This window comes from Nematolebias whitei, chromosome 8, assembly GCF_014905685.2.
Source record: "Nematolebias whitei isolate Nwh7 chromosome 8, NemWhi1, whole genome shotgun sequence".
Classification (NCBI taxonomy): Eukaryota; Metazoa; Chordata; class Actinopteri; order Cyprinodontiformes; family Rivulidae; genus Nematolebias; species Nematolebias whitei.
The window spans coordinates 45,370,982-45,394,467 of record NC_056505.1 but is presented as its reverse complement, the minus strand read 5'-3'; the positions used below and the strand labels follow the sequence as shown (position 1 = coordinate 45,394,467).

Sequence of the window (23,486 nt, the reverse complement as noted above, 5' to 3'; positions counted from 1 at the left end):
TGGGGAGCAATATTATAGGCAGAAACATGGGTGTGCTATGGGGTCTCCAGTTTCTCCTATTGTTGCCAACCTGTACATGGAGGAGGTAGAAAAGAGAGCCTTGATGTCCTTTTCAGGGACACCACCAAGTCATTGGTTCAGGTATGTTGACGACATCTGGGTTAAAATTAAATCTCAGGAAGTCCAACATTTTACTGACCACATCAACTCTGTGGATTAATACATCAAGTTCACACGAGAAGATGTAAAAAATGGCAGGTTGGCTTTCTTGGACTGTGAGGTCTCAGCCTCTGATAGAGGACTTTTGCAAACCGAGGTGTACCACAAACCCACCCACACAGACCAGTATTTGCATTTTGACTCCCATCACCCTTTGTAGCACAAGTTAGGAGTCATCAGGACTCTGTATCACAGAGCAGACAGCATCCCCAATAACTCGGGAGCCAGGCAGAAGGAGAAATCCTACACAAGACAGGCTCTAGAGCAATGTAGATATCTTAACTGGGCCTTCCTGAAAGCAGAGAAGAAACCCAAACAGGACTCCAGTCAGCCATCAGGTGAAAAGGAGGAACCCAGACCAGTGGTCATTCCGTATGTTGAGGGAGTATCAGAGAAACTGAGAAGTTTATTTTCTAAACATAACGTCCCAGTGGCTTTTAAACCCCAAAATACATTACGGCAAAGACTGGTTCATCCCAAAGATCCAGTCCCCCGGCACAAACAGAGTAATGTTGTGTATGCTGTTTAGTGTCAGGAGGGCTGTGATCAGTCTTACATGGGGGAAACTAAACAGCCACTGGCCAAAAGGATGGCCCAGCACAGAAGTTCAACATCATCAGGCCAGGATTCTGCGGTCTACACTCATCTCCAGGCCAGCGGTCACTCTTTCAGGGATGAAGATGTTCACATCCTGGACAGAGAGGAACGATGGTTTGAGAGAGGAGTAAAGGAGGCCATCTTTGTGAAAAGAAATCGTCCATCATTAAACAGGGGTGGAGGCCTCCGGGTTCAACTGTCCCCCTGTGATTGCTAGTATCACTCAACCCTCTGTGAATAGTAAACAGCCATCAGTATGCTAATGATCCATTGTTAGGCTGATGGTCCTTCTTGAGCATGTGATCAGCTGGTTTTGGTTGTCAGCAGCAAACTGGTTGATCCACTCTGAGAAGGTGCTATTTAAGAGACTGAGCTGAATACGGCACCTCAGACTGAGGAAGTGTCTTGGATGAGAGACGAAACGTTTCTACATTTTTTTTTGCTTTGTTTTTTTTGTTTGTTTGTTTGTTTTGTTTTCTTTTTTTTTTTTTTGAATGTCCAGAGGACCAGATTGAACTTTTTTGGATTTTTCTACCTGGATTAATGAGCATGTATCAGGATGGTTTTCCTCATGTTTGCCTGTCACCCCTCAGCATTTCTCCTCCTGTGTTCCAGCACTGTCGCACCTGTGTTTAATCCTAATCACCGCAGGTGTCTGTCATTTCACCTTGTTAGTGTCTGTATATATTCAGCCCCTAGGTGTTATGTCTTTGTCTCTGGATTGTCCTTGTCCTAAGGCTTCATGACCTGTCTCTCCTCGTGTCCTCCTTTTTAAGTAAGTTAGCTGCTCCGTCAGCATTTTGTTTTGTTTATTTAATTAATAAACTATTTTACTTATTTACTGGAGCCTCATTCTTGTTCCTGCACTTTGGGTTCTACACACGGAAGCCGATCATGATACAAACAATTAGATATGTCTAAGAGAAGTCAAAGAGAAACTGAAAAGTAAGTTTAAAATGAAAGATCTTGGGCATCTCACTCAATTTATTGAGATTGATTTCACACAAAAAGAAGGTTCTATCAAAATGAACCAGTCCAAATACATTAGGAAGATACTAGAAAGTTTTGGTATGGCTGAGTGTAAACCCAGAGCCACTCTGAGTGAACTCAAATGATCTGATTCCAGATGGGGAACAAGCTGATCAAAGAAAACAAAGAAATGTTGGGCAGCCTCATTTACATCATGACATGTACAAGGCCTGATATAATCTGGATTGTGAGTAAACAGTCACAGCACATGTCTGATCTAAGAGAGAAACATATGACCGCTTTAAAGCATGTGTACATATATTTACAAGGGACTAAAAACTATGAGTTGTGTTATGACAAGTGTAACACTAAACTGGAGCTGATAGGATACTCTGATGCAGACTGGGCCAATGAAGTCCTTGACAGGAAAAGTACCACAGTCTATTGCTTTAGCCTAAGCCAAAGTGGTGCTGTTGTTTCATGGAAAACAAAGAAACAGCTGACAGTTTCATTGTCAACATGTGAGGCTGAATATGTAGCACTGGCAGCTACTATCCAAGAAGCACTTTGTCTCTCTCATTACTACAGGACATGGACCACAGTTTTGAACAAAAAAGCAAAAGTGTTTGAGGATAACCAAGGAACTATTCACCTTGCAAAGAACCCTGTGAATCGCCAGAGGGGCAAGCATGTGGACATTAAATATCACTCCATAAGGTCCAATGTTTTGCGGGGAAAAGTTGTTTTGATTTACTGTCCGACAGAAAACATGGTCGCAGATGTGTTCACAAAATCTGCCACAAAGGCCAAGATTGAAAAATTTTGTTTGTATGTTTGGAAAATTAAATGTCTAAAGATGACTTCTCCATTATTCATATTAATAGTAGAAGTATAAACACTAATTTATCTAAATTAACAGATTATTTAAATCAGTTAAATAGAACTTTCAGTATAATAGCAGTCTCAGAAACATGGCTAAATGAGAAAAATATAAAAAGTGTTAATATTGAAGGGTATGAACTTTATCATGTGAACAGAAACAATAAACGAGGTGGAGGCGTAGCTCTACTTGTGAATAAGGAAATTAAATGTAAAATGATCAATAAATTGTCAGTAGCTGTGGATAACATTATGGAAATGATTACAGTTGAAATATTAAACGAGACTTCCAAAAATATAATGATAAGTTGCGTATATCGATCACCTGATTCAAATATTGAATCATTCACCAATCACATCATGACAATATTGGAAAAAAGTTCTAATAAATCATTTTTTTTGTGTGGAGATTTTAACATAGACCTGGGAAATAAAACGGACTCAAATAATATCGGAACATTTATAAACTCAATGCACAGTTTAAATCTTTATCCATTGATTTCAAAACCCACAAGAATTACTACCCATAGTGCTTCAATAATTGACAACATTTTTACAAATATAACAAATAAAGAACTTATGGGTGGCATTTTGATCACGGATGTCAGTGACCACCTACCAGTCTTCACTATCTATAAAAAAGATCAATATGATGTGAAAGTAGATAAAATTATGAAAAAAATAATAAACATCAAAGAAATCTGTAGATAAACTAAAAGAAGATTTAACAAAACAAACTTGAAAGGATGTATATGTTGATGATTTAAACAAAGCATATGATGTATTTATGAATATTTTAGGAGCTTTGTATGAAAAAAATTGTGTACAAGAAAATTACACAAAGAAACGTGTTGATGACAAACCGTGGATGACCAAAGGGGTAAGAAATGCTTGTAAAAAAAAAGAACTACTTATACTCAAACTTTCTGAAATTAAGAACAAACGAAGCAGAACAGACATATAAAAATTATAAAAATAAATTGGTAGGGATTATAAGAAAGCATAAAAAGAAATATTACAGTGAATTATTAGACCAAAGTAATGGTAATATGAGGGCAACATGGCAAATAATGAACAGTGTTCTGAATAATCATAAAACAAAATCGAGCATTCCACAATATTTTGTAAAGGATGACAAAGAAATTTATGACCAAAATGAAATTGTAAATGGATTCAATGAACATTTTGTGAATATTGGCCCAAGTCTGGCTGCAAAAATCTCAAATATAGATAAAAATGTAAACCATACGGTTACAGATTACACAAACAGTTTTTTTCTTGGGGGAACTGATAAAGAAGAAATTATGACTATCGTAAAACATCTTGCAGATAAAAAAATCAAAAGACTGGATGGACATGGATATGATGCTGGTAAAGAATATTATGAGTTATGTTATTGAGCCATTTACATATATATGCAATTTATCATTTTCAACAGAGGTATTTCCAAATAACATGAAAATAGCCAAGGTAATACCATTATATAAGAGTGGAGAGAAACGTGTGTTTAATAATTACAGGCCAATATCGTTGTTGCCACAGTTTTCGAAGATTTTAGAGAAATTATTTGTCACTAGATTAGATGAATTTATCAATAAGCAAAATATATTAAGTAATAGTCAATATGGGTTTAGACCTAAAAATTCTACGTCAATGGCACTCATGGATTTAATGGAACAGATAACGACTGCTGTGGATAAAAAAAAATATTGTATTAGTATTTATGTTGATCTAAAGAAAGCATTTGATACTATTGATCACAATATTCTTCTCAAAAAACTAAATAAATATGGTATTAGAGGGCATGCATTGCAGTGGGTATCTAGTTATCTAGAAAAAAGGAAACAATTTGTTCAAATAAATGATGTAAAATCTGAATTCTGTAATATTACATGTGGAGTGCCTCAAGGCTCTTGGACCTAAGCTATTTATTTTATATGTGAATGACCTGGTAAATGTGTCTGGATTTTTTAAATGTATTTTGTTTGCAGATGATACTACTTTTCTTTGTGTGGGTGAAAATGTTGTACAAATGTTGAAGATGGCACAAACAGAATTTGTGAAATACAAAATTGGTTTCAACTAAACAAATTATCTTTAAATGTAGATAAAACAAATTATATGAATTTTAGTAACAACAAGAAAGTGCTTGATACTCCATTTAGAGTCGATGGAATTGAAATTAATAGAGTCAATGAGGTGAAATTTCTGGGTGTCATCATTGATGAAAAACTAACATGGAGATCTCACGTAAAAACCTTAAGAACTAAAATAACTAAATCGATTGCAGTAATGCACAAAGTTAGAGAGTTATTCAATGATAAAGCAATGTTTCTATTGTATAATGCCATTATTGTTCCACATTTAATTTACTGTATTGAAGTCTGGGGTAAAGCATGTAAAACAATTACAAATCCAATTTGTATTTTACAGAAAAGAGCCATAAGAATTATTACCAGAAAAGATTATAACCATCCGTCAAATATATTGTTTCATCAGCTAAAGATATTAAAATTTTATGACTTGGTTGATTACAATATCTTACTGTTTATGTATGGGGCCAACAAAAACATACTACCTACTAACATTCAAGGGAAATTTGTTAAAAGAGAAAGTAATTATTATCTTAAGGGGATGGAGATGTTTGTGAAGCCGTGGTGTCGCACCAGTCTGAAGATGCGATCCACTATTTCTCAGGGTATTAGATTGTGGAATGATCTGGAGGTTGATATTAAAAATGCCAAAACTATGTACATATTCAAGAAGATGATAAAAATTTGTTTAAAAAAAAAAATTAAGTATAATGTGAGTTCATAAAAATTGTTTACAGTTGATCTTATATTTTAGCTAAGTTTTTTTTATTATTTTTTATCTTTTTATTTTTTTTTATTAATTCATCTTGCTTTTGTATAGTAATTTTGTTTGGAATATATTTTGGGGACAAGGGGCAGATTTTATAAGAATTCATTCTTCTTCTGCTGTCTTTCATTTTATTTCTGTGATTGTATATCTTTTTTCTTTTCTTTAAATTGTATTATATTTGTTGTTTGGATGAAATGAAATGAATAAATAAAACATACAAAACATACATTCTTGTAGGAGCGTTCATGTAAATAATGTCACCATAATCAATGGAGGGAAGGAAGGTCGCAGATACAAGGCGTTTCCTAGCATTCAAAGTTAGACAGAATTTGTTTCTGAAAAAGAAACCCAGTTTAACTTTCGGTTTCTTTACTAGGTTTTCCACATGGAGAAAAAATAAAAGAGAGATGAGAGTCGACCAAGACACCCAAATATTTATAGGAATCAACAAACTTAATCGGGACACTATTTGAGGATGAAATCAGAGGAAGAACTGCCGGGACCGACTTCCTGTTTGAAAAAAGCATCACTTTGGTTTTGTTGGCATTTAGGACAAGTTTGAGGCAGAACAAATCTGTCTGGATGATGTTGAATGCAGATTTCAAAAGCTGGAAAGCCTTATCGACTGTGATAGCTCGACAATAAACAACTGTATCATCAGCATAGAAATGTATGGATGCATCAGGGATGTTTTGACCTACATTACCTATGTAGATTGTAAAGAGGGTATGTCCTAAGACTGAGCCTTGTGGTACACCATTGTTGACTGTTCAATAACTGGATGAAGTACCATTATGTTGAACACATTGCCTCCGATCTGAGAGATAGTTAGAGAACCAACCAATGGTGTGTTCTGAGAAACTGATTTCTGAGCGCTTATGACACAAGATGTTATGATCCACAGTGTCAAAAGCTTTAGACAGGTCTAAGAAAAGTGCAGCACAATAATCCTTAGCATCCAATGCTTCAACGATGTCATTAAGAACCTTCAGTGAAGCAGTGGTTGTGCTGTGTTGTTTCCTGAAACCAGAATGATGTGGAGGTAAGATGTTAACTGTGTCCAGGTAATTTTTGATTTGAGAGTTTATCAGTTTTTCTAGAACCTTGGCTAAAATACAGAGTTTAGAGAATGGTCGATAGTTGTTCAGTGAGGTGGGGTCACCTCCCTTCAGCAAAGGAAGAACAAAGGCTGTTTTCCAAGTGTCTGGGATGGAGTTTTGTCTTATGGAGAGATCGAAGATGTGGGTCAAAGGGACTGTGATGATGTGAGCAGCCAGCCTTAAGAAATAAGGTGGAAGTTCATCTGGACTGGATGTGGGTCACAGGGACTGTGATACCATACCATACCATTTTATTTATTTAGCACTTAAAACAGAGACAAGGCCAACCAAAGTGCTGTACAGACAGAACAGGTAACAAAGCAAAGCAAAATACAAAATGAAGTAAATCAGTATATAGACATAAAAACGATGCAGATGATGACGACAAACCAGGGTGGAGCATACAGGTTCAAAACACAGATCCTCTTGTGTTGAAAGCCACCGAATAGTAGTGGGTTTTTAAACGGGACTTAAAAACTGAGAGGGAGGGGGCCTGTCTGACAAGCAGAGGTAACTCGTTCCAGAGTCTTGGTCCTGCTACAGAGAAGGCTCTGTCACCTCTGCGCTTAAGACGAGTTCCTGGAACTGTGAGGAGCAACTGGTCCGCTGACCTCAGGGAACGTGGTGGGACATACGGTTGTAGCAAATCAGAGAGTTGGGGGGGGGGGGGGGGCGGCACTGTTCAGTGATTTGTAGACATACATGAGTATTTTGAACTGGATTCGAAAGTGAACCGGTAACCAGTGCAGTGAGGCCAAAACTGGAGTAATGTGCTCTCTTTTGCTGGTTAAAAATTGGGCTGCTGCATTCCGGACAAGTTGTAGTCGTGCTATGGAGGTTTGACTGATACCAAACAGGAGCGAATTGCAGTAATCAAGCCTAGATGTAATGAATGCATGTATTACTGTCTCCAGGTTATTTTTGGACAATATGGGCTTCAGTTTAGACAGCCGCCTCAGTTGGAAGAAACATGATTTAACAATCATGTTTACATGATTGTTAAGTTTCAGGGAAGGGTCCATTATCACTCCCAGATTAGTGACTCTTTGTTTTTCTGACAGGGTTAGAGCGGATAAGTCGATGCAGTGGTTTGTGATCGTGTCATTGGGAGGGAACAGCATGACTTCAGACTTATTTTCATTGAAACTTAAGAAGGTTGAAGCCATCCAGTCCCTGATGTCAGCTAGGCAGTCGAGCTGAGGTTGAATAGAGCATGTGCTATTGTGTCTTAGGGGAAAGTAAATTGGACAGTCATCAGCGTAGAAGTGGAAGGGCATGTTCTGTTTCCGGAAAATAGCACCAAGCGGCAGCAGGTATAAAGAGAATAGGAGGGGACCCAGGATGGACCCCTGCGGAACCCCCCATTTAAGCTCTGCCGCTGCAGAACTAGAATCCTTGATGGAGACGCAAAAGGATCTGTCAGTGAGGTAAGATCTGAACCAACTGAGGGCTGACACTGTGATGCCCACCCACTGATCAACCTAGCAATGAGGATCACATGGTCGATGGTGTCAAAGGCGGCTGTGAGGTCCAACAGGACAATCAGCACAGAATCACTGGTATCAGTGGTTAAGAAAATGTCATTAAAGACCTTCAGCAGGGAAGTTTCAGTGCTATGGAGAGGTTTAAAGTCAGATTGGAATAGCTCTAAGATGGCGTGACCCTCCAGGAAGCACTTCAACTGGGACTCGACTATTTTCTCCAGTAGTTTAGAAACAAATGAGAGTTTGGAGACAGGCCGGAAGTTGGATACGACTGAGGGGTTTGTTTTTTTCAGGAGAGGCTGGACAGCAGCATGTTTAAAAGATTTTGGCACCACACCAATGGATAAATTACTTTTTACTATAGTAAGAATGGATGGATCTAGAGTAGGAAAAACCTCCTTTAGTAGTCGAGGGGGGACCACATCAAATGGGGAATCAGAAGATTTCAAGCTGCACATGACCTGCTCTAGAGAAGATAGAGTGATGGGTTCAAAATGGTCAAATAGAGCTACAGATTGAAGTGGGATGGATGGGTCATGAGTTGGAGGGGAAATGAGAGCCCGGCTGGTTGCAATTTTTTCCAAAAAGAAATGTAAGAAGTTGTCGCACAGCTCAGTCGAGGCTTCCAGAGGTGATGGTTCAGTGAGGTGGAGAACAGAGTTTAGGGTGGAGAAGAGGACACGCGGGTTGCGAGAGTTAGAGGTAATTATATCAGAGAAGTATTTGGATTTAGCAGCTTTCACTGCTTTCTGATAAAGGCGCCAACTCTCTTTAAGTATTTGAAAAGAGACCTGCAGCCTGTCTTTCCTTTTGTGATGATATGAGCAGCCAGCCTTAAGAAATAAGCTGGATCAAGACCTTTTAACAGTTTATTTACCTCACTAACTGAGAATGGAGATAAAGAGAAGGTGTGATTAACTGAGGATTGACTTTTAGGAGGGATTTGATTTGTAGAAGTTTGGTTATTAAGTGAGGTGGCTGATTTTCCATTAGTAACTGTGTGAAATAAAGAAATAGAAGCAACAAAATGTTTGTTGAAACAGTTCAGGATCTTGTGCGTATTTGACACAGGAACAGGGTTAATGAGAAGTTGTGATGGGAGGTCAGATGATTGGGGGCTGCCTGAGAGAGATTTGATGGTTTTCCAGAATCTGTTAGGGTCATTTAGGTTTTTGGGTGACTGAGATAAGATATAGTTGCGTTTTGCTGCTTTGATGACAGTTGTGCATTTATTCCTCATCTGTCGAAAACTCAACCAGTCAGTGTCTGAGCCAGAATTTCTCATTGCAGCCCAAAGATGATCTCTCCTGTGCAGGAGGTCAGCTACCTTTGGAGTAAACCAGGGGCTGTCTCGTCCTTTTATTCTGAACTGACGAAAAGGAGCATGTTTGTTCACAAAATAAATGAAACTTTTATGAAAATAGTTCCAACCAGAGTTCACGTCATCAGTTAATAGAATACGATGCCAGTCAAAGTGAGATAGATCCCAGAGGAATGACTGTTCGCAAAAGCGTTTCAGATCCCTTTTTTGAATAAACCTGGGCTTAGAATGTAGACGTTTAATGTCTCTGAGAGCCACTATTACACAATGATCACTTAAAATGTCTGCGAATACACCTGTACCAGGGAATTTGTGAGGCATATTTGTTAGAAACAGGTCTAAGATGGAAGACTTTTCAGGACGGTTTTTGTTTGGTCTAGTGGGAGAGTCGATCAATTGGGTTAGATTGAGTGACAAGCAACATTCCTTGAATTTATCACAGAGGGGGATCGACTTATCCCAGTCAATGTTGAAATCTCCTGCCAAAAGGATCTCTTTGAATTTTAAATTTCCAAGGAATTCCATCAGGGAGGACAGAGCCTCAGGTGTTGCTGAAGGAGGATGATAACAACCCACTACAGATAATATCTGACCACCATTCAAAGTGATGTTTATAGCTAAGGCCTCAAACTGGTTTGGAATTGTTTTAACAGACACAAGACTAGAAACCAGAGAATCTCTGATGTAAATAGCGACTCCACCCCACCTTTTTTGACGATCACATCGATAGATGTTAAATCCATTGATTACCAGGTTGTTATTCAGTACAGATTTGTTGAGCCAGGTTTCAGAGATGAAGATTACATCTGCTCCAGAAGAACTGACCAGAATTTTCAAGGCATCAATTTTTCATTTACATGCAGAAAATGAAGTCCTGACGTTTTTAAAGTCATTTGGTGTGCTGTAATTAGTGGGGTGTCCAGGGTTGGGCTGAATTCCTGAGAGCAGTAACAACATTATTATCAGACATTTTCTTGAGTTTTTCGTGACTGCTATGTAATTACAGGAGTTAACAGTGTGACAATTAGTCCCCATAATTGAACCAGGAGAAACATTAATGAAGATGCGATCATTCAGAATACAAAAACAGTGAAAGTTGCAATGATGGGCAGATCCAGGTGTATTAACCAGATTCAGTGACCCCAGATAATCTGAGATCTGAAAATAATGACAATAATATAAATGGTGCAGAAAAGTCTCAGACCATAAAGCATCACAAATCAAATGGACAAACAAGTCCGACGAGGTGGCCCGACTGCAGTTTGAGTTGGGCTGAGGGGGGCTCCGGCCCCCCGTGCGAAGACGGATGGATGCTCCCATAAGAAACAGAAGCTGGGTCCAGAATCAACAGGCAGAAACGGATAATTTGCAGCAAACAGCAGAGCGAGCTGCCAGAAAATCCTCCTGAAATGAAAGGCATGGTCCTAGCCCGTTTCAGGTTAACAGGGGACAACAACGTGATCCGGAATAAAAATAATTATTATCTAGGTGAATTTGGAAGGAGGCCTGCAGCAACTCTGATGCAAACTCCAAACTTCTCTCGAGCACCACACAACGCTGCTCCTCCGCTTCTCTGCACTTCACCGCCGCACCCCACAGCACAAGAGGACACCCCCAGTGAAAAACGACGAGGCTGACCGGAGAAGCTGAGGCTGAAGTTATCTATGGTCCGGTCCGGTTCTGCTCCAGTCTGGCTCCGGCGCTCCACAGCACGAGAGACAAAGAGGCTGAAGTTGTCCCTGACCCGGTTCTGCTCCGGTCCGGTTCCGGCGGCGCTTCAAAGCATCAGAGGGTCTCCTCCAGGCGAAAGCAGCAATTCCACAGAGGTGGACAGTCCTTCGTTAAAAGGTAATGGGCTGCTCACTGAAAATGAGACCGGCTCTATTAAAGACGTAGTCCCCCACAGCCAACTCAGTTCGGTTCTGGTCCAGTTCGGGGGACACAGGTACACTTCCCCCACACCAATGAAGACACCACGAGGGCCAGTCCAGCAGAAAATCAGCAAAAAAAAACATCAAAATACCACCCAGCGATTCTTGTCGGAACCAGGTAGAACCACAAAGGTCCAGATGAGAAGTTCGTTGGGGTCCCGAGAGAGAAAGAAAAAAACACCAGACCTTCGTGCGACGACTCCCCAGCTTGCAAATTGCAGTTCTAAAACACCCTTTTTTCAATTTTGCTGCATTTGGCACAATTCTCATGAATAAAATCTCTTGTTTTCACAAGGAACACACTGTTATTCAAAGTTCTAAAATTTATTACCCTACTATGCACACTGGCTCATCACATGGGCAAACACTGTTCACACAGTATATATATATATGTATATATATATATATATATATATATATATATGTATATTATATTTATATGTTACCGTTTATTAGTGTGCTCTGAGTGAAAAATTACTATTCTAAAATATTGTACAACACACTGATGTATGTACTATCTGTACAAGTGTAACACTGAACAAAAAAGGGCCTGTCATTATGATGATTGGATAGAAGTGTTTTACACAGAGTACATCAGTGTTTAACTGGTTCTTATAAATGTCTATTCATATGATGGTTTGTGTGTTTCAGCTGGGAACAAAATATCATTTTGAGAAGAGAAAACGTTTTGAATGTAAAGTTTGATTTTGAAGGAGAATTGAGGGGTTTTGCCCATTGTGTGTGGTTTTTTGACTAGTGTGTAGAGTTCTGAGAGTATGAGGCATGCTTTCAGAAAACGTGTTTAAACAATTGAGAAAAACTGTAACTTAAGAGTAAGTTAATGTTTCTGTAAAGATGTTAACACAAGCTGCAGATGGTGAAGAAGAGCCAAGAACCTCCCGTGTGAAGCGTGGGATACCCACTGCAGAACTGCCTACAGTTTGTCCTCCAGCAGTCCAAGCCTATAGCAGCATAACTAAGGGATAGCTCAGGAAAGACGAGCCAACCCTATCTATTGGATTTAGCAAAAAGGAAAGTCTTAAGCCCAGTCTTAAAACTGGACAATGTGTCAGACTCACGGACAGAAACTGGAAGTTGGTTCTACAAGAGAGGAGCCTGATAACTGAAGATCTTCCTCCCATTCTGTTTTTGGAAACTCTAGGAACCACAAGTAAACCTGCAGTCTGAGAGTGAAGTGCTTTGTTAGGAAAATATGGAACAATAAGATCTGTAATATAAGATGGAGCTAGGTTGTTGAGAGCTTTGTAGGTTAGAAGTAAGATTTTGAATTAGGTTCTGGATTTGACAGGGAGCCATTGGAGAGAAGCTAAATCTCTCCCACTAACTCCAGTTAAGACTCTGGCAGCAGCATTTTGGATCAACTGAAGACTTTTTAATAATGTTTGTGCACACCCAGATAGTAAAACAATTGTAGTCCAGCCTAGATGTGACAAATGCATGTGCCAGTTTTTCTGCATAATTTTTGGACCAGATGATTCTAATCTTAGTGATATTAAGATATAGAACGTGTGTGTAATAGAGTGCTGTATGAATGTGTGTGGAGGTAAATGAGGGCACAGCTTGTGTTGTAAAGAGCTTTGAATATCTTGATTAAATGGAAAGGCTCTATAAGTACAGTCAGTTTAGCATTATTTTAAGTTTCATTAAAGTCTGTTAGTTCATGAGCAAACAGAACACAAATGACAACATGATTAGCCGTTACCTTTCTGTGGTGTGTGATCAAAATGCTGTTAAACTTCATGAAACTCAAACCTAATGTCTGGTCAACATGTAAATATTTGAAATTTTAACATTGGAAAGTCTTGAGTTGATATTAAAAATAACTCCCATGATTTATGAGAAAACAGCTTTTTATATAAAAGATAATGGATGGATGGATGGAAATTTTATGCACGTATTTTTGTATTAAAATCACTTTTTTTCCCCACATTTCTGATGGTTATGATGCTATTTGTCTCAGTTCTGTTTTTGTCTTCTTGTATAGTTAATGTAAAATTTTGTCCTTATTATTAAAGTTCATTTTAAATTATTCCGTATAATCCAGATAGATTTGTTTTAGTTCCATGAGTATAGAAACAGATCAACAAATCTGTGTTAAAGAAGGAAAGAAGGAACAGTTCGTATTGATCCAGTTAGTATTTGTGAGTTTCACACACGTGAAAGGAGTACTTGAACGCATCACGAGACCGGTCGGACCGGACAGGTGAGTTTTAGAGCGGAACTGACCTCGAACCTCAGCTCAGACCGAACCTTACCTGACGTCCGTGTGACTGACGGGAGGTAAACACCGACCGGGTTCGGAGGTAAACCTTCACCGAGAGACATCATCATCATCCTCATCGAGCAGGTGAGTTCACCTGTAAACTACCGACCGGAAATGAGTCTTGATGAGAAACAACAGCTTTTCGACCCGTTTCAGTTGAAGAAATATGTAATGTGAAAACTCCAGTTTGACTGTTTCTGTCAGATTAACTTCCATCCGCTGAAAAATCAGTCTGTGGAAATGAGCACAGAACCTGACTTTAGTTCCTGGAACCTTCATCCGGTCAGTCTAGTCAGCTGCGATGTTATTGCTGAAGGTGAAATCTGTGTATCTCCTGTCTGTTAGCAAAATACTTCAACCACTGGACGTATTTTAATGAAACTCCAAAACTAATCACTGGAATAACGTGTACAACTTATTTAAGATGTCTGCTACCTCAGTAGATCTCAACCACAGACAGTGGTGTTTGAAAGTTTGTGAACTCTTTATAAATTTCTAAATTTCTGCATCAATTTGACCTAAAACATCATCAGATTTTCACACAAGTCCTAAAAGTAGATAAAGAGAACCCAGTTAAACAACTGAGACAGAAATATTATACTTGGTCATTTATTTATTGAGGAAAATGATCCAATATTACACATCTGTGAGTGGTAAAAGTATGTGAACCTCTAGGATTATCAGTTAATTAGTCCCGAGCAGCGAAGCGCTGTGAAGGCCTATTGTTATCGCACTGCGGTAGTTAGTTCTATTTCGTATAGGCTTCGCCCTTTAAGGCTGTCGCTGGTGGGTTTATCCCGTCATGCAAAGCATTGCACTGAAAAAATTTAGCCCACGCCCACCTGTTGTGTGGGCCCCACCCGGTCCGTATAAATTACGTTAAGAGCGGGTAATCGGCTCCCATTTTTTCTTCAGCAAGCTAATAGCACTGTCAGAAGAACGAAGAAGGAAAGTTGTCCAGCTTGACCGGCACAACCTTTACTAAGGCTGCCTGGGTCCCCGCCACGCCAACCTCCTGCCGTCCCGGTGAGTTCTTCCTCCCCGAGGAGAAGCAGACGAGCAGCTTTGTTCAAGGTAAGCGCTGAGGAGTACTTTCCGTGGCGGGTCGCTACCCACTGGACGACGATATCGACCCTTTCTTAACGCCGACTCTTGGAGCGAATCGGATGTTTCCTGTGGGACAGGCGACGTCAGCAGCAGCCCCCGCTGCTCACTCCCTCCTGGAGAGCGTAGTGTCGGAACGAGGGGGGCTGAGCGAATGCTCCCCCCCCCCCGGGCTTTTTTGCATCATCGACCACACCGCTCCCAGCCGTCGGTGCCCTCCTCTCGGAGCTGCCCGGCATAATCCAGGAGGTGGCTGACACAAAGGGACTTTCTGTCCCTCTCCTTCCCCCGCTCAGATCGGATGATCTAGCGAGAAGGTTTGGTTCCACCCCAGCTCGCCGTCCTGATCCCATCTGGCCTCGTCTCCCAGCAGTGACGTCCTACTGGAACGAGGCTGCAGCCGGACCTGGTAGACTGAGAGCACCGGTTTTCATATCTGCGCCCATCACCATAGTGGAAGGGTTTACTGAGCGGAATTTCCCTCGGTGCCCCCCCTGACTCACCCACTCACCCAAAACTTAGATAAAACTACTCTCCAAGATCAGTCAGACGATGCACACGTGTTGGTTATGAAATGCATAAAAATGAGAAATAAACACGTGTGCATCGTCTGACTGGGCTTGGAGAGTAGTTTTATCTAACTTTTGGGTGAGTGGGGCAAATCGTAAAATGTATTGCTTTTTGTTTCTGAAGAGTGACTGCGTTCAATAATTTGTTGACGGTCCCTAAGTGAACCATTACGTCTCTGAGTAGGGGCAGGTTGAGCGTGGCTGACCGAAATCAGACAGCCTGAAGTGGATTGACGAGAGCAACACACTGCTGAAGCCATGGAGCCCGAATATCCAACGTCCAATGTAAAACTAACTTTACCGCGGTTGTAATCGCTCTGTTCAGGCTCGAGCTGCAATTTTTTCTGCCAAATGAATTGGCGTTTTGGGGGCCTTAACATATCCTAAATGTCACCGAATTTGGAGGACGCATCAGGACTGCTGAAAAATTACGTATTTTAAGGGCGTGGAAAAAATCGCAACAGAAACAGCTCAAGAGCGCTACCTAGATATTTTCAAAATATCCTCTGCATTAACCTTATTTTGTTGTAGAAACATGAAATTTGGTACACTTGTCCAATTCCCCAAGATGCACAGAAAAACCCCTGGCACCAACGATGTACGATGAACAGGACGGCAGCCATTTTGGAATGCTGGCCCAATTTTCACACCTTTTTGGCAGTTTACATCCTCCGCATTTGAACAAACTCCTCCTAGGGATTTCGCTCAATCGGTTTCAAACTTGGCCATTTTGGTCAAAAGGCATGGGGGACGCAAAGTTTTCTAAACGTTTCGTTTTGGAGCATGTGGAATGGACGGGGCCAGAACTCAAAGTTTGACATCTCACCATGAAAAACGAAACGCTAATAGCTCCTACATGAAAAATGTCTGAGACATCAAACCTTCAGTGATTGATCCATATCAGGTCCCCTGCAAGATTGAATGGTCAAATCATGACATCACTTAAGCCATGCCTCCTGACAACAGGAAGTAGTTTACGTTGATCAATCCTTATCTGACCCCTGTTACCTGATCAGCATGATAGTGTGTCCATTGACCGAAAACATGTTGGTGTAACTTGCTTTCCAACACTGACAGTTTGGGGTGGAGCATGTGGGCGGCGCGGCGTGGCGAAGTAAGACGTAACGCCATCGCCATACATTTGGCTCTAAATTTCACAGTTTTGAACCGAGGTGCACCAAAATCAGTATGATCGATCATTATCAACCCCTTGAACAGGAAGCCATGATAAGTGGCCAATAGCTTCAACAGTGTCCCCTAGAATATTTAAAAACCTCAGCCCCAAGCCATTTTTGGACCGATAATTCTGAAACTCGTTGAAAACCTGTATCTTCTCAGGACCTCTGAAAAAGTCTATTGGAGCCCTGGTCCAAAACCAACAGGAAGTCGGCCATTTTGGGTCAAAGGGTCATTTTTGGGCATTTCTAATTGCAAATTTTAACAAACTCCTTGGAATTTTGAAGGATTGCCTTCAAACTTGGTTGATATGCCCTTAACACATTGGAGAGTAAAAGATATTTAAATTTTGCATTTTCGTATATGTTAAAGGGGCGTGGCCAGGCCTCATATTTTCTCTTCACGCCATAAATTTCCAAACACAATAACTTTCACATTGAAAGACCGAAATGCACGAAACTTGACATGACTCATCCCTGTTGGATGCCCGATGATCCACTGTGGTCATATTTTGATGTGATCAAAGCCCCACCCTCTCGGAACAGGAAGTCTCTTTTTAACTTGGAATAATCCTTCTTTGACACCATTGACCTAATCAGGATGATCCTGTGTTAGAAGACAGATAATATGATCTGACTTGATTTAAAGCGCAAACCGTTTTTGCTTGAGGATGTGGACGTGGCGGCGTGGGGAATTAAGAAGTGACGCCGTTGCAATACGTTTGGCTCTAAATTGCACAGATTTCAGCCGAGGTGCATCAAAATCACTATGATCGATCATTATCCGCCCCTTGAACAGGTATCCATGATAAGTGGCCAATATCCTCGAAAGCACCACCTAAATTATACCTACAGTTATAGCTCAGTGATACAACATCTGTTCTGCACCTGATTTATTTTGCATCATCAGTGAGGACTTTTAGACACATTGATATTGTGGTTTAACATATGACTCTAGTGCGTCCCCTAGATTATTCCAACAGTTATATCTCAATGATACATCATCCTATCTGCACCAGATTTTTTGGTGCGTCATTTGTGAGCATTTCTAGACACATTGGTATTGTTGTTTAACATTTGACTCGAGCGCCCCATACATTATTCAAACTGTTATATCTCAATGATATATTATCCGGTCTCCACCAGATTTTTTTGTGCATGATCATTGAGCACTTCTACATACATTTGTGTTGTTATTTAACATTTGACTCGAGTGCGCCCCTTAGATTATTCCAAAAGTTATATCTGTGATATATCATCTGATCTGAACGAGATTTTTGGTGCGTCATTAGTGAACACTTCTAGACAAATTGGTATTGTTTTTTAACTTTTTACTCCAGTGAGCCCCCTAGATTTTTCAAACAGTATCATCCAATATGTACCAGATTTATTGTGCGTGATCAGTGACCACCTATAGACACATTGGTATTGTTCTTTAACATTTGACTCAAGTGCGCCCCTACATTATTCCAACAGTTGTATCTCAGTGATACATCATCCAATCACAACCAGATATTTTTATGCATAATTAGTGAGCACGTCTAGACACATTGATATTGGGGTTTAACATATGACTCAAGTGTACCCCCTAGATTATTTAATCAGTTATATCTCAGTGATATATCATCTGATCCAGGCCAGATTTTGGGTACGTCATTAGTGAACACTTCTAGACACACTGGTATTGTTGTTTAACTTTTGACTCAAGTCCGCCCCTAGATTATTCCAACAGATATATCTCAGTGAAATATCATCCAATATGTACCAGATTTTATGTGCATGATCATTGAGCACTTATAGACACATTGATATTGTTCTTTAACATTGGACTCAAGTGTACCCCCTACATTATTCCAACAGTTATATCTCAGTGATACATTATCCAATCTGAACCTGAGTTTTTGTGCTTCATCAGTGAGTACTTGTACACACATTGATATTGTTGATTCATGACATGACTTAAGCCCCACCTACTCAGAGAAAAAACAGTTGATTATTGGATGACATTTCCAGCTTTGCACTGTGTAAGATATTAGACTGAAACTTTGTTCGCTAACTGTTGATTATCACACATGACATGTTGAAAAGCACAAAGGAAGTGCTTGTCAAACATTCACCACAAAACAGGAAGTCACCATAACTACTGTCTGGAAGGTCAGATTTCACTTATACTTGTAAGACCTGCAGCTGGACAAGTAACGACATGGACGAAAGGCGATGTAGAAGATTCAGGAAATGCACCCCGTGGTGAACGTGTGCGGGATTGCCACGAGAGCGTTCGCGTTAGTGTCTGGGTGGACTAGCTGGAACTCCCGCGGTTGCCGTAAGGCCAGAGGGACGCTTTGCTGCGAGGGCCTCCAATGCTGCTTGCAGCTTTAATTTGAAGGTGAAATTAGAATCTGGTGTTTTCAATCAATGAGATGATGATCAGGTGTGAGTGGGCACCCTGTTTGATTTGTTTAAAGAACATAATCTATCAAAGTCTGCTCTTCTCAACATGTTTGTGGAAGTGGATCATGGCAGGAACAAAGGAGATTTCTGAGGAGCTCAGAAAAAGAGTTGTTGATGCACATCAGGCTGGAAAATGTTACAAAACATCTGTAAAGAGTTTGGACTCCACCAATCCACCATCAGACAGTGTACAAATGGAGGAAGTTCAAGACCATTGTTACCCTCCCCAGAAGTGGTGGACCAACAAAGATCACTCAAAGGTGTGCAATGGTTGGCAAGGTCACAAAGGACCCCAGGGTAACTTCTAACAACTGAAGGTTTCTCTCACATTGTTAATGTTAATGTTCATGAGTCCACCATCAGGAGAACACTGAACAATGATTCATGGCTGTGTTGAAGGAGAAAGACAATGCTCTCCAACAAGAACATTGCTGCTCGTCTACAGTTTGTTAAAGCTCATGTGGACAAGACAGAAGACTGTTGGAAGAATGTTTTGTGGACGGATTAGACCAAAATATAAGTTTTTGGTTTAAATGAAAAGAGTTCTGTTTGGAGAAATGAAAACTGCATTCCAGGCAGCACGGTGGCGCAACTGGTAGAGCTGCTGCCTCTCAGCGAGCAGGTCCTTGGTTCAAACCCCGGTCCAGGGGCCTTTCTGGGTGGAGTTTGCATGTTCTCTCCGTGCATGCGTGGGTTTTCTCCGGGTACTCCGGTTTCCTCCCACAGACCAAAAACATGCATGTTAGGCTGATTGGTAACTCTAAATTGTCCCTAGGTGTGAGTGAGAGAGTGAATGGTTGTTTGTCTCGTTTGTCTCTCTGTGGCCCTGTGATGGACTTGCGACCCGTCCAGGGTGTACCCCGCCCCTCGCACAGTGATTGCTGGACATGGGCACTGGCGACCCCGTGACCCAAAATGGAATAAGCGGGTAAAGATAATGGATGGATGAATGGATGAAAACTGCATTCCTGTATAAGAACCTTATCCCATCTGTGAAACATGGTGGTGGTAGTATCATGCTTTGGGCCTGTTTTGCTGCATCTGGACCAGGACGACTTGTCGTCATTGATGGAACAATGAATTCTGAATTATATCAGAGAGTTCTGAAGGAAAATGTCAGAACATCTGTCCATGAACTGAATCTCAAGAGAAAGTGGGTCATGCAGCAACAATGACACTCAGCACACAAGTGGTTCTACCAAAGAATGGTTCAAGAAGAATAAAGTTCATGTTTTGGAATGATCACGTCAAAGTCCTGACCTTAATCCAATCCAGATGTTGTGGAAGGACCTGAAGCAACAGTTAATGTGAGGAAACTACCGACATCCAGAGTTGAAGCTGTTCTGTACGGAGGAATGGACCAAAGTTCCTTCAAGCTGCTGAGCAGGACTGATGCATGGCGGGGATGTCACACCAAGTACTGAAAGCAAAGGTTCACATACTTTTACCACTCACTAATATGTAATACTGGTATAATCACTTTCTTCAATAAATAAACAAGTATAATATTTTTGTCTCATTTGTTTAACTGGGTTCTCTTTATCTACTTTTAGGACTTGTGTGAAAATCTGATGATGTTTTAGGCCATATTGATGCAGAATTATAGAAAATTATAAAGAGTTCACAAACTTTCAAACACCACTGTATACATTTAACTTACCCAGTTTTAGTTGTTGAGCTGAACTGGGTGTGGTAGTAGCTACTGGTAAGTCATTTTTCAGATATTTGCGCTTACTGATCACACAGTCTGAAAATTTCCTATAAAAGGTTGAAGTCGGCCATGTTTTCCATCCTTTTATGAATGAATGGATCAAGAACAATCCATCATGGATGGATGGATTGTTGTTTAAAGCAGTTGTAGGTTTGATGGGCAGTAATTATTAATTATTAATTAAAAATTGTTGTATTTGTTTCTACAGAGACTGTAGAGTCCCAGTCCACATGTCTTCAGTTGGATTTGGTTCTGCCACCAGGTTTGATCGAGTCAGAGAAATGCCATACTATGACCAAGTCCCAATGGGCTCCCCATGGCCAGACATTGAACCACCCCCACCCCCATCATCCTTGTATGAGACGGTTCCAGCAGTCATTGTAGACTCCCTTCCACCTCCCCCTCTGCCACTACAACCAGCTGTTGGACCCGAGTCTTTCTATTCCCCCAGTGACGACCGGCCCATGGAGAGTGACTCTGATGCCATGGACATCAAGCCAGTCCATCGCTTCATCCCCGACTCTGTCAAGAACTTCTTTCGTAGAGGGAGCAGCAGGAGTCGGTCCAGTTCCTCTCATCCACGGTCATATTCTCCTGCTTCCTCTTCCAAAAAGAGTACCAATGGCCAAACCACATCAGGGGTCCCCTGCTCACCTCCCAACTCTGCCCCTCCCTCTCCATCACTCCCCAACTCCTATCGGGACCCGTACGGTGGTTCTGGAGGCAGCTACACTCCTAAAAAGGAGCGAGATGGTTTTTTGCTGGGTGCTGAAGCAACGGATTTAGCCTCTACAGTTCCCAGTAATCAGTCAGTCCGGACCTACCAGGAGCGGGTGGAGGAGTATCATCAGCGCTACGCGTACATGAAGTCTTGGGCCGGTCTGTTGAGGATCCTGGGTTGTGTTCAGCTGTTGCTTGGAGCAGCTGTGTTTGCCTGCGTCTGTGCTTACGTTCATAAGGATAATGAATGGTTCAACATGTTTGGATACTCCCAGCCGCAGCTGTATGGAGGGTTGGGTGGAGGTGCATACGGGTATGAGACCACTTACTACTCAGGCCCAAAGACTCCTTTCATCCTGGCTGTGGCTGGTCTGGCGTGGATAGTGACTGTGATTCTGGTCGTTCTTGGGATGTCCCTGTACTACAGAGCCATCCTTCTGGACTCGTCCTGGTGGCCCCTAACAGAGTGCTCCATTAATCTGGTATTGGCTGTGCTCTACCTGGCAGCAGGGATTGTCTATGTGAGAGACACAACCCGGGGGGGTCTCTGTAGCTCGCCTGTCTTCAATAATGGGGTCAACGGTGCATTTTGTCGCACAGAGTCTGGTCAGGTAGCAGCCATCGTGTTCCTATTCATCACTACAGTTCTCTACTTCATCAGTGCAGGAGTTTGCCTGAAGCTGTGGAGGCATGAGGCAGCGAGGATGAGGAAGGAGGCGCTCAATCAGGAGGTCTGACACCAGCATGGCTTTGTTTTTGTTTCTGCAGACTCTTTTAAAATTTGACATTTTCTTTTTCTAGTAGTTCCCAACCCAGGTCCTCGGGGAACACCATCCTGTGTGTTTTAATTGTTTTCTTGCTCCAACACAACTGATTCAGTGATTTAATTACTTCCAGCTATTACTTCATTTTTTTCATTCAAGCTTTATTTATACAGGTTAGTCTGAGTCACGGGGACTCATTTACAAGAGAGTCCTGTATGACCTTCATACCATGGTCTGACCTTCATACCATGGTCCTCATGGACCCAGACCTTCATACCATGGTCCTCATGGACCCAGACCTTCGTGTTCTGCAGAAGCCTGTTAATCACCACTTCATTTAAATCAGATGTGTCAAAGCAGGGAAATGACTAAAACATTCAGGATGGTCTTCTTCAAGGACCAGGGTTGGGAACCATTGGAAACATTAGCATTAAATGAGTGCTAGTCAGTTTGTACCTCCACCAAACTGTACTCTTATTTCATACCCAGGGGTTGGTGTTTAGTAAACAGCTGTGGCTGAGTGGTTAGAGCAGTCGTCCTCCTATGCAAGAATTGGGGGTTCGGTTCCACCAGCAGTCACATGCCGAAGTGTCCCTGGGCAAGACACTGAACCCCTCATTGCCTCCGATGTGTGTCCCATCGGTGTATGAATGTGATAAAGCACTGATTAGTCTTTGTACAGAGTGCTGTATGAATGGGTAAATTAGGACACAAATTGTGTTGTGAAGAGCTTTGAGTATCTTGATAAAATAGAAAGGTGCTGTATAAGTACAGTCTGTTTACCAGTAGAGTACAAAACTTTTTAATTTAGCTTCAGTTAGTGTGTATCTTTATCATCAGGTCAATCTGACCTTGTACAACCTCAAACTGTGCTTTATTTCATAGTCAGCATCGTTTTGTAACATAATTACCATACCGTACCATTTTACTTATAGAGCACTTAAACAGCGACAAGGCCAACCAAAGTGCTGTACAGGCAGAACAACAGGTAACACACAAAGCAAAATACAAAATGAAGTAAATCAGAATATAGACATAAAAACGATGCAGATAATAAATATGACGACAAACCAGTGTGGAGCGTACAGGTTCAAAACACAGATCCTCTGGTATTCAAAGCTACTGGATAGTAGTGGGTTTTTAAACGGGATTTGAAAACCGAGTGGGAGGGGGCCTGTCTGACAAGCAGAGGTAATTCGTTCCCAAGTCTTGGTCCTGCTACAGAGAAGGCCCTGTCACCTCTGCGCTTAAGACTAGTTCCTGGAACTGTGAGGAGCAATTGGTCCGCTGACCTCAGGGAACGTGGTGGGACATACGGTTGTAGCAAATCAGAGAGATTGGGGGGG

General features: G+C 41.2%; 1 protein-coding gene across 1 annotated transcript in view; it reads left to right on the top strand.

Moving 5' to 3' along the window:
• Positions 1-13,682: 13,682 nt before the first annotated feature.
• The window catches only part of marveld2b (MARVEL domain containing 2b), a 55,496-nt gene continuing 45,692 nt past the window's right edge, over positions 13,683-23,486 (top strand). Inside the window, exons 1-2 of the mRNA XM_037680634.1 lie at positions 13,683-13,730; positions 20,865-22,107. Coding sequence (XP_037536562.1) covers positions 20,887-22,107 — 1,221 coding nt within the window. The 5' untranslated portion in view covers positions 13,683-13,730; positions 20,865-20,886. The remainder of the gene's footprint in view (positions 13,731-20,864; positions 22,108-23,486) is intronic.